The sequence below is a fragment of the Myotis daubentonii genome, chromosome 3 (assembly GCF_963259705.1).
Source record: "Myotis daubentonii chromosome 3, mMyoDau2.1, whole genome shotgun sequence".
NCBI classification, from domain to species: Eukaryota; Metazoa; Chordata; class Mammalia; order Chiroptera; family Vespertilionidae; genus Myotis; species Myotis daubentonii.
In genome coordinates this window covers 178901158-178916782 of record NC_081842.1, presented here as the reverse complement: position 1 = coordinate 178916782, position 15625 = coordinate 178901158, and the positions used below count along the sequence as shown (strand labels likewise).

The following is a 15625-nucleotide window of genomic DNA, read 5'->3' as shown; positions in this document are numbered from 1 at the left end:
ACTCGTCGCAGTGTAATTAAGCAATCGATTGGGAAATTTATTTAATTTTGTCCTGTCCACTAGACTGTAGCTTTAGGCAGGCATTGATCAAATCTGCATCCTCGCTCCTAGCCCCTGACATTGTGCAGAGCAGTCTCTCAATAGATCTTTCTCACATAAATGAATGATTACATGGAATGAATGAATGAATGAGTAGCTCAGAAATGTTTGTTATATAAGAATACGTGGTAGCCACCCTTGCTCAGATCGGCATGTCCTAAACTGTCTTCCTTCCAGGAGATGTTAATATTAGTTACAAACAAAATAAGGGTTTCCTTGGTGAAATGAACAAGAATTCTGGGTTAAACAAAGTCAATCAGGTTTCTTTACTTTGTAGGGACCCTTCTATTTACTGAGAGACGTACATACTGTGTTTTCCAAACAGTTTAACCATGAACCCTTTTAGCAAAGGGCACTTGAGGGATGTGTGCTTTGCAAAGTAATCCCTGGAGAAACGCTGGAGTAGACAAACACGTACACTTGCTGCCAGCTCCATTCCCAGGCTCCTCAGAGGCAGCAGGGAGCACTGCTGACAGTGACGCCATCGTTGTTCCTTGTTGTGGATAAGACCAAGCTGAGGGTAAGCTCTGCCTCTCACCACAAGCCCTGGCTCTCCAATCGCCCACACCTCCACCCTCCATGGCACACTAATGCTTCATTAAAATAAATCGTGTGCTGTGCTCTTCATTAAAATAAATTGCATGGTATGCTGGCCTGTTTCCCCAAAACACTCATGAGGGATGATAAGGCTGTTCCCACTTGTTCTTCTCAAAGCCCCAAATTCACCGTCCATCGTGAGCCCCTATCGCCCCTACTTTCATAGTCAACAGCAACTATGTCTTTGGACATCCATTAGGGTGGAGTTGGTGACAAAATTTCCTTCATTCCATCAGCTAAGAACTGAGAGCTCGCAGGAGAGGGAGCCAGCTTCCTACCTGGTGTAGCCACCTCCCTGGTCATTATTCACAAGTAAAGACTGAGCAGTCTCCTAGAGCCCGCGGAGGAAGAAAAATCGAAGAAGGGGTTTGCTCCGCTGTTATGAATACTCAAAGAACAGTAGTGAGAATAAGAAAACAGCGCCTGCTCTTGAGGGGACAAAATGGTGGTGTATTTCAAAGTAAATTTAAAACTGCTTTTGAAATATACCAACCAATGATCAGGCACAAAGTCATTTGTCAAAATGCAAAATAAGGAGAGCACTGGTCAACTTTTCATTGTCAGAGAAGGAATAAAAGTAGACTTTCCTGCCATGTGCCAGCTCTTTTCTGCTTATGTTCATGTATTAATTCATTCTTGCATTCAGCAAATTGAAGGTTGAATATAAGTTGGGCACTGTGCTAGTAGCCCGGGAGACACAATGGTCAGCGATAGAAATGCCACTTGGGTGTTGGCAGAGCCTATAGATGGGTGAGGGGGAGTGTAAATATCCAGGTGAATAAGCTGGGACCAGTGCTGCGAGAGAAGAGGAAAGGTGCTTTTGGCTGTGGGAGCAGCAAGCTCAACTAAAAATGACTTAGCAAAGGGCCATTTATCTTGCACAGTAAGAGGACTGGAGGAAGCACAGTTTCTGGGTTGCTCAATTCAGTGATTTAACAATGTCATCCAGGCTAGTCTTTCCTGTCTCTCTGCCTTGCCATCCTCCTCAGGGCGTGGGCTTGTCCGGCTGGCCTACAATGCACAGCCTCTTGCAATGGCTGCCCCGGCTCCAGGCTAGGAATATGTTCCACCCATCACCCCCACCCCTCCCCTCCCTCAGGCTTCTTTTTCCATGGAAGAAGTCCTTTCCCAAAACCCTCAGCAGACATCTCCCTCGTGCCTCATTGGCCAGAATTTCATCCCAGGCCCTTCCCTAAACCAATCTCTGGCGAGAGGAAAGGAATTACCCCATCATCTTAGAGGACTGGAGGCTTCCACTCCCTCCCCAGAGGTTTATGTTGCTTAATATCTAAACAAGAACAGGGTTCTGTTAGCAAGGCAGAAGAGAAGACTTCTGCTCACAAAGTTACAATTAGAAAACCGACATCAGGGAGTTAAACAACTGTCTCACACATTTTAGATTGAAGCCCAGATGAATCTGGTCCCAAATTCATGGTTTTACTTTCTCCATCCCGAAGCATTCAGCAAGGCGGGGGCCAGATCCAGGTGCGTGTTGATGCCGTGCTCCGAGGTAGGGGGCTGGTCCTGGTATTGCGTCTGCAGATGAAGGAGCCCCAGTTACAGGAGGGGACCAGAGGCTCAGAAGAGGGAGGGCCCAACACATATTCACAGGAGAAACTTGGGGTCAGGGGACAGGAATAGAAGAAATGACTATATTTCTGAGGCAAATTTACAGCTATTAGAGCGGAGACACTAGCAATCAAGCTAAGAGAATGAGCAAACCTTGGGCATTCCCCCCATCTCAGTGCTGACTGCACCTTGCCCCCAGCCCTGAGGACCTGAGGGCTCGAGGAGCAGCGAGCAGGGCAGATCATGCAAACAGCTCACAGGTGAGCAGCTACACTTGCAGAGAGAGAAAGAGACTCCATCAAAAGAAACAGGAAGGGTGGTCAGAGAGAGAAAGAGAATAGTTTAAAGATGAAACAAGATTTTCATTGGAAAGGGACAGTCAAACCAAGGCCTGGCATGAAGTAGGGGTACCCCACCCCTCCTCCCAACTCCTCCAGCTCCTGGTCCACGTGACCCTCCTGCCTCAGAGTCCACAACACACTGGGAGCAGCCTCTTTGTTTCCAATTGCAAACTTTGGGGAAAGAAACTGGCTCAGCCCAACATTTGAAGTCGGCCACACGCTTCTGGCCTGCGGGTATGTGCCTCTTGAATGAGTTCATGGGTGTGTCAAGCTCTCATCCCCCACACCCCCTGATCACCATGCATCCAGCTACAGGGGCAGCTGCAGTGAGCAGCCAGTGAGACCTCAGCAGGAAGACACATTGTCAGAAATTCCTTCCAGATCAGCCGGAGCAAGAGGGGGCCTTGGAGAAAGGGAGGCCAGGAGGCCTGCTGGTGCTGGAGGAGGCCTGGAGGATAGGCCGACCCAGGCTCAAAGTTCACCTTGAGCAGAGGCAGAGGCGGCCACAGCGCCACAGAACAGCTTTGCCAACAGATGCCGGGGAGGGTGTGGGAGTGTCTGTGAAGGGCAAGCCGATGCCAGGGCACTGCAGGAGGAGAGAGGACACCAGCTCCAAGTGGCACCCCTCCTTGCTTTCAGCGTCCACTCTCCTGCCTCCCCTTCCCCATCACCTCGGACCGGCCCTCCTCACCCCAGTCTCCATGGAGAGGCACCACTGCTCACCTCTGTCTGCTTTCTGAGACTCCTCAGCTCCGCCTGCTCCCAGACACAGCCCTCTTGCAGACCCACTGTGAGGAGTACAGCGCTGCCTCCCTTCCAGGGAAAGGAAAGGTCCTGTCACACACTCCTCTTACCTCCTAATACGCAATTACTCTGTGAAACCCAAGCTCCTGTCCTTCCCAAATGCAGCGCCCACCTGGCATGCCCTTGGCGCCTTGGCCACCCCTCCACAGGGACCATCCCCACCTGCGCCCTGTGCTTCCTTCCCCACTACTGGGCTGGGAACTCCGCGAAGAGAACACGTCTTCAAGTTTCCCCACCGCCTAGCGCAGCTCTGAGGAGGGTTTGCGTTTGGGTTCCTGCAGAAGCCACTCTGAAATCCAGGTTTGAGGACAAGTAGTTCCCTTGGGAGGGGACCCCAGAAAACACCTGTGGGGAACTGTGATAGAGGAAAGGGATGGTGGGCAATAAAGGGGGGCATTACAACCAGCTACCTCGGACAGCGACCTTAATCCTCCTGGAAAACACTGGGAGGATAGAATATGCATCTCCATTCCCCACCAATCAGGTGAGGGAGCTGGGGCCCTGACACGCCAACACTTCTCAGTCATGGGTCCAGGGCTCTTCTATGGCCTTGATTTTCTGGGGCACAGCCCACCACCAGGACAGGCAGAGCAGGTTCTGCAGTCAGAGAGGGCCCCGAGCAGGGACACGTGGGCACTAGCTGATGGGCACAAAGCAATGAGGAGATAGGGGGACGGGGGACAGCACAGCTTAATACCCACGGGTCTATGCTCACTCAAGTTCACTCTGAGCTCTTTGGGAACTGGCTGTTTATCTTCTGTTTCACTACAAAAGAAAGAATACATGCTACTACATTTAATTCTTCCTGAGTTTGTTGGGAAATCTCAGGCTGGTTCCTCAAGTGACCTATTTCCTCCTAACTAAACTCCCTCCAAAAAAAAAAAAAAAAAGCCACAAATCTATCCCTTAATTTGATATCTGTCTCCCAATGGAGAGTTGATTCAGAAGCTGTGGGTGAGCAGGTGGTGGGTACTCCTTCGTCCCCTCTCCATGCCACCAGCATCCCTCCCAGAGCCGTGAGGTCAGTCAAACCAGAGAAATGTCCCCAAAGCAATGGCCCTTCTCCCATCGGAGGCACACAGCGCGCCTTCTGGGAGCAGGCAGGCATGAGCAGAACCCTGGCTCTGCCTCTCCTCACCGCATGACTTTGGGAAGGTTAAACAACATTTCTGTGCCTCAGTTTTGTCATCTACAAAATGGGAATATCTATCTTGCTTACTTTTGTGGCGATGAAATGGCATAAGGTATAGAAAGCATTCAGCATTGTGCTCCGTACTTTTATTTCTCACTTTTCTTTCCTCCCTCTAATACAGGATAACACTGTGAGAGAGTCAAATAGGGGAGAACTGATTTCAAGCAAAAATTGGCATCTTTGCGTCCTCAGTAAGCAGATGAGGGAACTGAGCACAGAGAGGTTAAGAAATCCATCCAAGGCTACACAGCTAGTAAATGGCTCAGCTGGGATTAGAACCCAGACAATGTGACACCAGAGTCTATGCACAGTCATGACATTTTACTGATTTGTCTTCAGATGAATCCTGTATGTGGGAGGACAGTCTAACAGCACTGAAAGGACCCAGGATGCAATGATAATGGTCCGGAGCAGCGCAGGCAAGGGGCGTGGGGAGTGGAGGCATGGGCAGGAGAGCTAGGGCAAGGGAGGAGTCAGGACAGGGAAGGGCAGGCAGGGGAGATGGGAGAAGAAGCAGGGAGGAGGACTCAGTGGGATTCGTATTCTACAAGCCTGGGGCTGTTGTCTGGCATGTGTGTGATGTAGGGCCAGAGAGCCAGGTTTGGGGAAGGACAGTGACACAGATGGCCTTGCAGATATCCATTGCATCATCAAATACATACAAAGTTCCTGCCTCAGATGAACTCCTCCGCCTTTGCCACGAATTTAAGGCCTTAAGTGTGATTCAGAAGCACCTAAGAAGCTTATGTTTTAAATCCCAGCACTTCCACCTCACCACAAACATCTCTGGGGGTGAGGCTGTGGGCACTGTCATTTTAAAAGCACCCCAGGTTATTCTAATATGCAGCCAGGGTTGAGCCACCAGAGTGCCTTATCTCATTTAATCCTCACATCGTTCTGTTATATGCAGTTCTATTACTATTGCCTCAGAGAGCTAAGTAACAGCGAACAGGGAGCAGAGCCAGGGTGCAAGCTGTGGGTTATGTAACTGCAAAGTCTGTACTTGTAGCCGCCGTGCAAGCTTGGAGCTTAGAGGCCTACAAGGGCCACATCCAGCCCCCTCCCATGTCGCAGAGTAGAACACTGATGTCCAGGGATAGAAAGTGAATTGCCGGAGGCCTCCCACACCCATGGTGTCAGAGCCCAGACTCCCACCTGTATCTCCTGACCCCCAGCCTGGACCTCACTGCTGCCAGCCAGGCCTCATTCCGCTTTAGACTAGAATATTGATCTAGAGACGTAGCGAGGAAAACCGCAGACGCCACATTCCAAGGAGGCAGCCAGGAAGGAAACCCCAGCAGGCCACCCGCACCCCCCACCTCCTCCTCCTTCTGTCTGCAAAACAACTCCGCTCAATGACAGCCAGGCCCCTGATTAAGCGGCTGGGGCCACCTCGTCGCCTGCCCTCGCTGAACTTACACCACTCGTGTTGTAGGGATTAGGGGGAAAAATCCCTCCACCCTGAGGCAGAACAATAACAACACGGAACCTGCCTGGGAAGCCGTTCATGGTGCTGGCATGAAAAATAATGAAGGTGACATTTAGGGGGCTGCTCTGGCCTCCCTGTCACTGAGCCTCATCATTAATTTAACCATCTCTGTTACAGACGAACATTCCAGTCAGCCTTGGAGGGATGAAGAGGGGGCTTCCTGTCCTCTGTGGCCCATTAGAGATGTAAGGGGCTTCTCTCTCTGTCCCCCCAGTCACCTGAAATCCAGTCTCTGTCCAATTCCTGGCTCAAATGACATTTCTGCGGGAGAGCCTAATTGGCTGCTGTTGACGAGAGAAGAAAAGGCAAGGAGCACAGGGGCAGGCGGGTCTGCCAAACATCCATGCTCACCCCAGCTGACAGACGCTACTTACTGAATGCTCACAGCAAATCACTCATTCATTTGTACACCATTCCTTCCTTCCTTCATTCATTCAACAATTAATTACAAGTGGCTCTTCTGGGTCAAGCACCGTGCTAAGTGCTGAATATGCCAAGGGGAGCCAAACAGGCATGACCCCTGCCTTCCTGGATCTTACAGTCTGGTGCTGTGCTGTCCAACAGGGTGCCACTAGCCACAGGTGGCTGCTTCAATTTAAATTGATCTAAATTCAATGCAGTATAAAACTCAGTTCCTCGTGTGTACTGGCCACATTTCAAGTGCTCCATTGCCACATGCTGCTAGTGGCTACCATAGGGGGTAGATAGAAAACACTTCCATCATCACCAAAAGGTCTATTGGTCAGCACTGGTCTAGTGGGACAGCAGATACTGTGCATGTATTCTTGCATCTAACTCTCGTTTAACCTTTTGAGGTGGGTGTTGTTTCCCTTCTTTTAGACACGGGGGAACAGTGATCACCTGGTCAGTTGTAAAGCCAGGATTTGAACCCAGGTGCATCCTACTTCAAATCTCTAAGTAAGTGACAGGAACCAGAATCAAAGCTACGGGTAGAATGGCAAAGTGGTTTAGAGCACTTGGCTTGCAGTATGACCTACCGACATTGAAGGATAAATGTGGGCCATTTTTTTAACCTCTCTGTTCGCCATTTCCTATTCTGGTGGAGACTAGTGGCAAAACAATGTATGTGTGCACATCCCTGGGATGAGGTACATGCTCAACATATGGTGGCTGCTGCTGTATTGAATGGGAAAGCTGAGCTCTAAACAAAAGAAGCAACAGGACCAGAAATAGACTACCAATTCAGAATCATTTGTTTTAGAAACCTCAAGAAGGAAAAAATTAAAATCAGTGAGGCATATGCAAAGAAGGCCGAGGATTGTGAGCATTATATTATTTATCTATTGCTGTGTAACAAATTACCTAAACACTTAGAGCCTTAAAATGACAAACATTTCATATTTCATAGTTTCTGAGGGGCATGGATCTGGAAGAGGTATAGTTGGGTGGCTCTGGCTCAGGGTTTCTTAGGAGACTGAGGTCAAGCTGTTGGCTGGAGCTGCCTTATCTGAAGGCTTGGCTGGAGCAGGAGCAGCAGTTTGCAAGAGGACATAGTCACCAGGCTGTTGGCAGAAGGCCGTGGTGTTTCTCTGGATATTGGCTGGTCATCTTGGATCTTCACCACGTGATCTCTACATGAAGCTCCTAAGAATTCCTAAGACATGGAAGCCGGTTTTCCCCAGGGTGACTCACCCAAGGCAGAGAGAGAACAAGCGAGAGAGACAGTCCAGTCTTTTTATAATCTAATCTCACAAATGACATGCCATCACTTCTGCCATATTCTATTTGTTAGAAACACGTCACTAAATCCAGCCCACTCTGACTGAGAGCTCTGCATCTTATAAGAAGGAGCATCAAAGAATGTGTGGACATATGTTGAAACTATCACCAGCATGCACTGAGGTGAGCGCCCAAAGCTCCCTTTGAGCAGGCGGCATGGATGGATCAACCAGCATTAAAGATACAAAGTCCAGGCACATAAATACCACTTCACCATCCAGGAACTTGAGTTGGATCCTCTAGGAGGGTGGCAGAAGGCCTGACCTTTTTAGAGGAAGAAATTGGCACCAGTGGGACATATCAGGACATAACATGCATATATGTGGTCAGGGAAGGAAGGCCCCACCATCAGTATTATAATGGGATGTTAACTCATTGTGCAGAAAGACTTTCTCCTAATTGGGGCATTGTGTTTGGGGAGGGAGGCACCAGAAACACCTACTCGGAAATACAAAATTGCATTGTTTTGTCCTCCCAAATCCATCTCCTCTCCTTCACTTGGCCTCAGGGTGAACATCAGGAAAGGGGAATAAAGGAATTAATGTTTATTGGACACTTCCTATGGTCATCTTTTTCTCATAATTATCCTATCAGATGGGTGTTAAAATATAGTACACTCCTATTTGTGCATGTAACTGTCCATAGTCCTGAATCTCACTATTCTCTAGCTGAGAGGTCTCCCAAATGAGGTTGACCTACCCAGACAGCATATACATGATTCAAGCGTGCTGAGGGATGGGGGTGGGAGGATACAGTAGGCCTCTATTTATATACTTAGGTTTAAAAATCATTAAAATATTAATATTTTGTTCAATGTAATATACAGATGGGCATTGATGGTCCTACTAGACCTATTTGTCACCTCTCCCTGTGAGAAGTCCTGAGGAAAGTGCAGAAGAGCTACCTCATTCCACTTTGGGTTCTCAGCGGTTCGTGGGTTTATAGATTATGTTATCTGGAATACTAGAATTGGGTGAAGATGGGGAAAGTCTTCTGCCCAAATAGAGGCTCACTGCTTACGCCAGAGCTGAGTACTTAAAACAGCTGTCGAACATAAAGATGGGATATGCAATTGTTTTTTAGAAAGTCAAGGGTTTGCAATTTGCTGACATTTTCTCTGGCGAAACCAGCTGTTGGTAGTCCCTTACAGCTAAAACACGATTAAATTCCACCTGCACTATAAATTGAACTTGAAACCAGACCTTTAAAAAACTATTTCAGAGAGCATTAAATCAAGATTTTTCAAAAACATAACACTGTAGTGTGAGCAAGCATTTGTGTCTCATTAATAAATTGTTTTTATATTATTGTATTTTTATCTCATGCTTTGTAAAAATCCCCATCTTAAAAACCTCCATTTGTGTGTGTCTTACACATAAAATATTAATACAGAAGTAACTAGATGATTTGTAAACAAAGAAATGTTAATAATTGGTACTGGGTGCTCAAAATTTCTAATAGGAGCTTATGATGAAAAAGTATTGATCTAGAGCCCAGTTATTTCTCCTAACATGGTTGAGATTTGTGCTCATTCTCTTGAAACAAATCTAAGTAAGAAAAAAGGCAAAAAGGGCAAGAAAGGAGAGAGCAAAGGTGGAGACGGAAGAGATGGAGACTGGAGAGCCACAGCTACTCGGGTGTTGCCAAGGAGAAAGCAAGATTTGTTCCGGAGTTGTGTTTACACAAGCGCAGCAACCAGGGACAAAACAACAACCTTCCCCAGCTAAACTTCTAAACAGACAGACTCAGAAGGTGTAAGTCAGGGGATACGGAGACAGGCAAACAGCCAGATAATGGAGGTCCAGTGGGTGCTCCAGCAGAGCGCCAGGAAGACAAGGGGCTCTCTCTGTGATGAGTTACTCTAAAGTGCTCCCGCTTCTCTCTGCTTTTATTTTCTATCTTGATGAGAAATGTGCTGATTTCCACTCTGTCTCAGGACAAATAGAACTTTGACATATAGTTCACAATTTACATAACTGCTTTCACATCCTGCTCCTGCCGGCTGCACCGCGTTTCTGACAGTCACCAATATGCCTTTCCTCCCTCAGAGGTGTGGCGGGACATCCGCGACCACCCCGCCGGGCCCTGGATGCTACTGCCACGGGTGCTTTCGCTTCTATCTGACACCGTGGCTCACACAGGTATGTTTCTTGCCCGGGACACATGAAAGATAAATGGCGGAGCCCAGATTTGGACCCAGGTCAATCTGAGGAAGTGCCTTAACTAAATTCTCTTCCATATGCAAAGTGTTTCCAGCCTGAATACCCTTGATCACAAGGCATCTCAATCAGTAGCAACATTTTGGAGGGAACCCCAAAGTTATTCTCAAAACTTCAAAAAGTTTCATAAAAATGCATTAGGCAGGCTATTTCTTACAATGTTCATATTGAATAAGATCTTTCGAGAGTAAAGTCAATGATGTAAGAAAATCATATATGTGGTCATTGGTGGTCAGGACATAAGTAGGCACTGTTTATCATTTTTACCCAAAAGACAAATACCCTCTGTCAATTCCCTTTAACTTTACAAGCACCTGATGAAGCCAGACACTAAGTATGTGACCTCAGCTGTTAATATCACCTATTGTGCTTCAGTTTCCTTATCTGTAAATCAGGGATGAAGACAGACTATCCTAAGGATTTTTTTAAATTGAAACATAAAAAGTACTTAGAACAGTGCCTGCCATGTAGTAGGAAGTCAGTGAGAGCTACTGTTGTTGCTTTAGCCTTGTGTCCTCATCTGTAAAATGGGCTAATTCATGTACTACCTTCCCCAAAGACTTATTGTGAGACTAAAATAAAATGGCACGAAAGTGTCTTATAAGCTACAGCATGCTCTGAAGATGAGAGAGTATGCTGTCACTTTTACTCTTATGACTCACACATCAAACGAGTCTAGAACAGCATCTTCCAGCAGGGAAATTAAAAGCTTTGCTCTTTTGAAGTCAGAGTATGGCCCTTGTACAGATCAATGTTGCTGAGGCGAAAAGAGAGAGTTAATTACCTTGAGCCTCAACTCCTTCCCTGCTGAGAGCAGAGCTCCTGTGAGAGGAATGGCTGCGTGTGAAGGGGACAGGGTGCTGTGGGCACCTGGGAAAGCCCAGACCTCAAGCTCCAGCTCTGTTCCTGGGGTCAGACAAATTGACAAAGGCAGGGCTGGCTCCGAGGAGAAGGTGTGAACCTGTGTCATTGCAAAGGCCGTGAGCTGTGATGACTCCTACCTGGGGAGGAGGAGGCCAAGGCTGCCTTCCATGCCTTTGAATGTATATGTGTGTCCCCATGTAAGGGCATAGGGTATTTTGTTTGTATACACTGGTATCCCCATACCAACAGGTATATAGACTCCATCTCAAATGCATAAAGTCACATGCACATTTGAGAATCTGTGCCCACGTACTGTCATGTGTGGGTTTGCATGTGGATCCTGTGTCTGCCCCTGTGAGCACAAATACACATCTGTGTCCTTGCTCCTGGCCCCATGGACATGGAACTGTGTGGCTGCCAGGTAAGCCCACCTGTGTAATTCCACAGGCATATGAGAATCTGTACACGCATGCACTTAAGAGTTTGTACATGCATCTCAGTGGTGACCCAGAATCTAAGACAGGGCAGACTGTGGGACTGTCCACAGGACATCTGTGGAATTGGGTCTGGGAGATTCTGGAGGAGTGCCCCAAAGCTAGGAAGAGACAGGAAGGTTTAGTTGGGAGAAGCCGGGTTCACAGCCAGAGGGAACAAGGAAGAACGAACACTGAATGAGAAGAGACAGAGCCTGGGCTGTGGGGAGGAGAGAACAGAGAAGAACACAGTGTAGAAAGGAGGAAGCAGAGCATCTGGGTAACAAATTCACAGGCAGCTGGGCAGGCGCAGGCAGGAGGGCTTTTTATTAACCAGAGATGCCTCCCTCAAGGTGTCACACCAGCTGCAGGGTGTGTGCACAGAAGGTATTGGTTTGAGAGCTGTTGCGCATGCACGGGCTCTGTATTTGCACAAGGCTTTTCTGGGTTTGACATCTGATCATCTTATTCATGTTGGCTTTTACTCGGAAAGCATTTAACCAGCACCCACTGTATACAAGAGGTGCTTGGGAGGGACTAGAATGGAGTTCTATTCCCTGGGCTTGAGGTTCTTATATTCTAAGTGGAGGAATGAAACATGTAGAGAAAAATTACAAACAATACGAAGAAGGTAGGCAAGAGTTCTACTTTCTAAATTTGTGTTCAAGTCTGAACTCTGCCTTTCACTAGCTGTGTGGTTTTGGGCAAGTTATTTAACCTCTCTGAGTTTCATCTCCCTCATCTATGAGAAAATAATACCAATATCATTAGATTGTTGAGAGAATTAAAGGAAGCAACATATATGAAATCACCTAATAGAATGTGAAGTATGAAGCAGATGTGGATGATGTGGGCTTGGTCAGGCAGGCTCCTTGGAGGAGGAGGGGACTGACCATGGTGATGGGCAAGGCTCAAGAATGTGGGTGACCCTGCCCTCCACGTGGGGCCTCTCTGGTCCTTATACCTTAGCAGGATCCAAACACCCAGCTCCCTTGAATCCTTAAATGTCAGGGCAGTGGTGGACCTAGAGCAGTGGTTCTCAACCTTCTGGCCCTTTAAATACAGTTCCTCACGTTGTGACCCAACCATAAAATTATTTTCGTTGCTACTTCATAACTGTAATGTTGCTACTGTTATGAATCGTAATGTAAATATCTGATAAGCAGGATGGTCTTAGGCGACCCCTGTGAAAGGGTCGTTCGACCGCCAAAGGGGTCGTGACCCACAGGTTGAGAACCGCTGACCTAGAGGAACAAACCCAACCTCTCATGATTCAGAGACAGAAACAGACTTTCCAGAAGTTTCTGGAAGGATGAGCTAACACAGTGTGAAGCACTCTACCGAACTTTTGCACACATTCTAAGCCCTGCTGATTGGCAGAGCTATTAGCTGACCAGCACCTTTTTCAAACAAGAAAAAGGTTGGGGGCTGCTAAAGTGTGACCAGCTTGGTGAGCTGTCGGCAGCTTTCTGTGAAAGCGATTGGAACTCAGAAGTGTCTGACCCTTTGAGCCAGTGCCCCCAGGCACCCTCTGCAGACTCACCACCCGTGCGGAGGTCTTAGACATAGGCAGGAGCTCTGCTGCCTACCCTATGTGCCTCCCTCTTCCCAGTCCCCAGCCTTCTCATCGCCTGACTATTAAAAACATAAACACATGTTGCTTTGCTACTGCCATAGCCACTGGGAGTTCAGGAACAAGAAGTTGAGAGTCTTCTTCCTTAGAGCTCCTGGCCCAGTGAGGGTCAGGGAGAGAGAGTGAAAACAAGCAGGAAGGTGAGAAGTTGCTCCTCAGTGCAGGAAAAGGCACAACAGGCTAGGGCCCAACTACTCACACGTGACAGCACAGAGCCAAGATTTTTCTCAACAAAGCCAGCTCCACATTGTTTGAACATCCTTTCAAACCTGGCCGTTTGTTGGGCATGACTTAATATGTATTCATGTTTTATTGTGAAATACTTCAGGCATTTAAAAAACCACAGGTTCAATGAACAACCTTGTACCAACCACCCAGCTTAAATAGAAAGCTGATTGCATTCTCCTTCTCTCAGTGGTAACCTCACTCCTGAATTTGGTGCTTATCACTCCCTGGTGTGTTTTTATATTTTTATTACATGTGTACATATCTACAAATGATGTTCTGTTTTACATGTTTTCAAATTTTATATTAGTGTTACATCCTATATGGATCGCTCCACAACTTTTTTTGATTTTGTTCAACATTCTATTTTTTTGAGATATATCCATGTTGATGCCTAGATCTCTAATCCACTCATTTTCGCAGCTCTATAGTTATCATTCCATTGCATGACAACATCACAGTAGTGATATGTTTTCCTGCGGGTAGACACTTGGGTTGGAGAAGCAGAATCACTATGTCTGTCTATTAGAGTCCTCCAAGAAGTACATACCAAGATGGGATGAGATATGCAAGAGATTCCTGTAAATGAGGAAGGAGGTGGGGCGGGAGTAGTCAGGGAGAGCCTTCACTCTATAATGCAGGTCTGACATACAGGAAAGAAATATGAAGGAAGGAGGACTACGTTAAAAGAGCTTCTGACTATAGTGCAGTTCTAAGAGAGTCTCAGCTAGGCCAATAGGGAGTCTCCAAGCAAAAGTTGTCCATTAGAAGTGCCCATGAGAGACAGAAATGGCCCAGCCCAGCTCTGATACCCCTCTGTGCTCACTCAGTGGCTGGGAGCAGTGACACAATGGAGCTGAAAGTGAGACAGCCGGAGCATTTGTCAACCATGCTCCCCACAGTGGGTTCTCTTTGGAGAGGAGGGGGTCTGAATGGGTCCATACCTTCCCTGGATGCCATACCGTCCATGGGCAGAGAGTAAGCAGATTCTTACTCTGCCTAGGAGACTCTTATTCATTCGTTCACCCCCCACCTTAAGAAAAGAAAAAGTGAGATGTTTGAGAAGGTCATCATAAAAGTGTCACAAAGCTAGGTCTGGAAGGACTGTTTCAGGCATCGCTGCAGTCTCAATGAGCCACTTCCATTTGCTTCTCGGTGACCACCCTGAGCTCTGTGGCCCTTGATCTACAGTCAAGTCCCCAAGGGGATTCTTGGTAGGGTTTTTGGAGTCATGCAGACCTGCATTTCATTCTCATCTCTACCACTTGGTCATTTGTACAAGTCATTTTGCTGCTGGAGGGCTCACTTTTCTCATCTGTGAATGAAGATAACCAGACCTATCTCAAGGAGTTGTTAAAGGGATTACAAGCAGTGATGTTAAGTATAGTGTCCGACACACATAGTCGTTGCTTGAAAAAACATTAGTTCCTTTCCCTGTCTCTCTAGGCCATTGTTAGGGGTATAGAAGCCATTCTTAGGTACAATCATTTTTCTCAAACTGAGAAATGTTTACAAACTTAGAGCCTAGTTCTGCAAACCCCAGCTATCTACAGCAATCGGGGTGAATTGAAATGATATCCACTGAACCTTCTTGTTCACACCCATCACTCTTTCTAAAGCAGCATTTGTGATTAATCTCACTCTAGGGCTAAATCGGTCCCAAGCGCTTCCAAGGCACTTGATAAAGAAGCTCTCTGATTTATAGCAAACACCATTATTGAGCGGTGGCAGGGAGAGGCCACGGGGGGATTTGTCTTGCTGGAAACTGTCCACTGGAGCCATTTCTTCTATTTTCTTAGATAAGGGCTCAATTTATTTCAAAGTAGATGAATGGGCCCCATTTTTGGTTCCCTTGGTGGGATATGAAGAAGAGAGCAGTTGGATAATTTTTTAAATAAAGAGTAATACTTAGTATTTTAAATTAAGGAAGCTCTTTACAGACATCAGGATTCGGCAGAAGACTAGGCATATAGCAGGTTCTCAATAAATGTTTGTGGAAGTATATCATCATCTCGTTTAATCCTCACAGTGAAGTACAGCAAGTCCATTCTTCCCATTTGAGAAAGGCAGAAAGTGAGGTTCACAGGTAAAAAACGGCAGAGCCAGAACTCTAACGTAGACCCAGACCTGACCTTCACCAGTCACTACACCATCGCCCTCGGTAATCCAGGAGCTGAGACACCAAAGCTAGTGCTTGAGCACAGGCACCTAAGATGCTACCTCAGAGTGAAAGCCTGGGCAGCCAAGGCTGTACATTCTTTTTCATCGAGTCTTTGGGTCCATTTGGTTCTAGTCCAGAACATTTAAGGAACATCTGCCTCTCCTTACGGCCCCTCTTTCACACTTCTACCTATTCTGAGCCTGGCTCTCCTCTCTAACA

At 47.1% G+C, this 15625-nt stretch overlaps 1 protein-coding gene across 5 annotated transcripts in view; it reads right to left on the bottom strand.

Annotated features, from left to right (window-relative positions):
* Positions 1 to 1859: 1859 nt before the first annotated feature.
* Positions 1860 to 15625, bottom strand: part of OMA1 (OMA1 zinc metallopeptidase) — a 68829-nt gene continuing 55063 nt past the window's right edge. For all 5 annotated transcript variants that reach the window (XM_059689399.1, XM_059689402.1, XM_059689398.1 and 2 more), the window contains 2 exons: positions 3330 to 3419; positions 1860 to 2232 (listed from right to left, as the gene is read on the bottom strand). In XM_059689399.1, the coding sequence (XP_059545382.1) occupies positions 2134 to 2232; positions 3330 to 3419 (189 nt within the window). In that variant the 3' untranslated portion in view covers positions 1860 to 2133. The remainder of the gene's footprint in view (positions 2233 to 3329; positions 3420 to 15625) is intronic.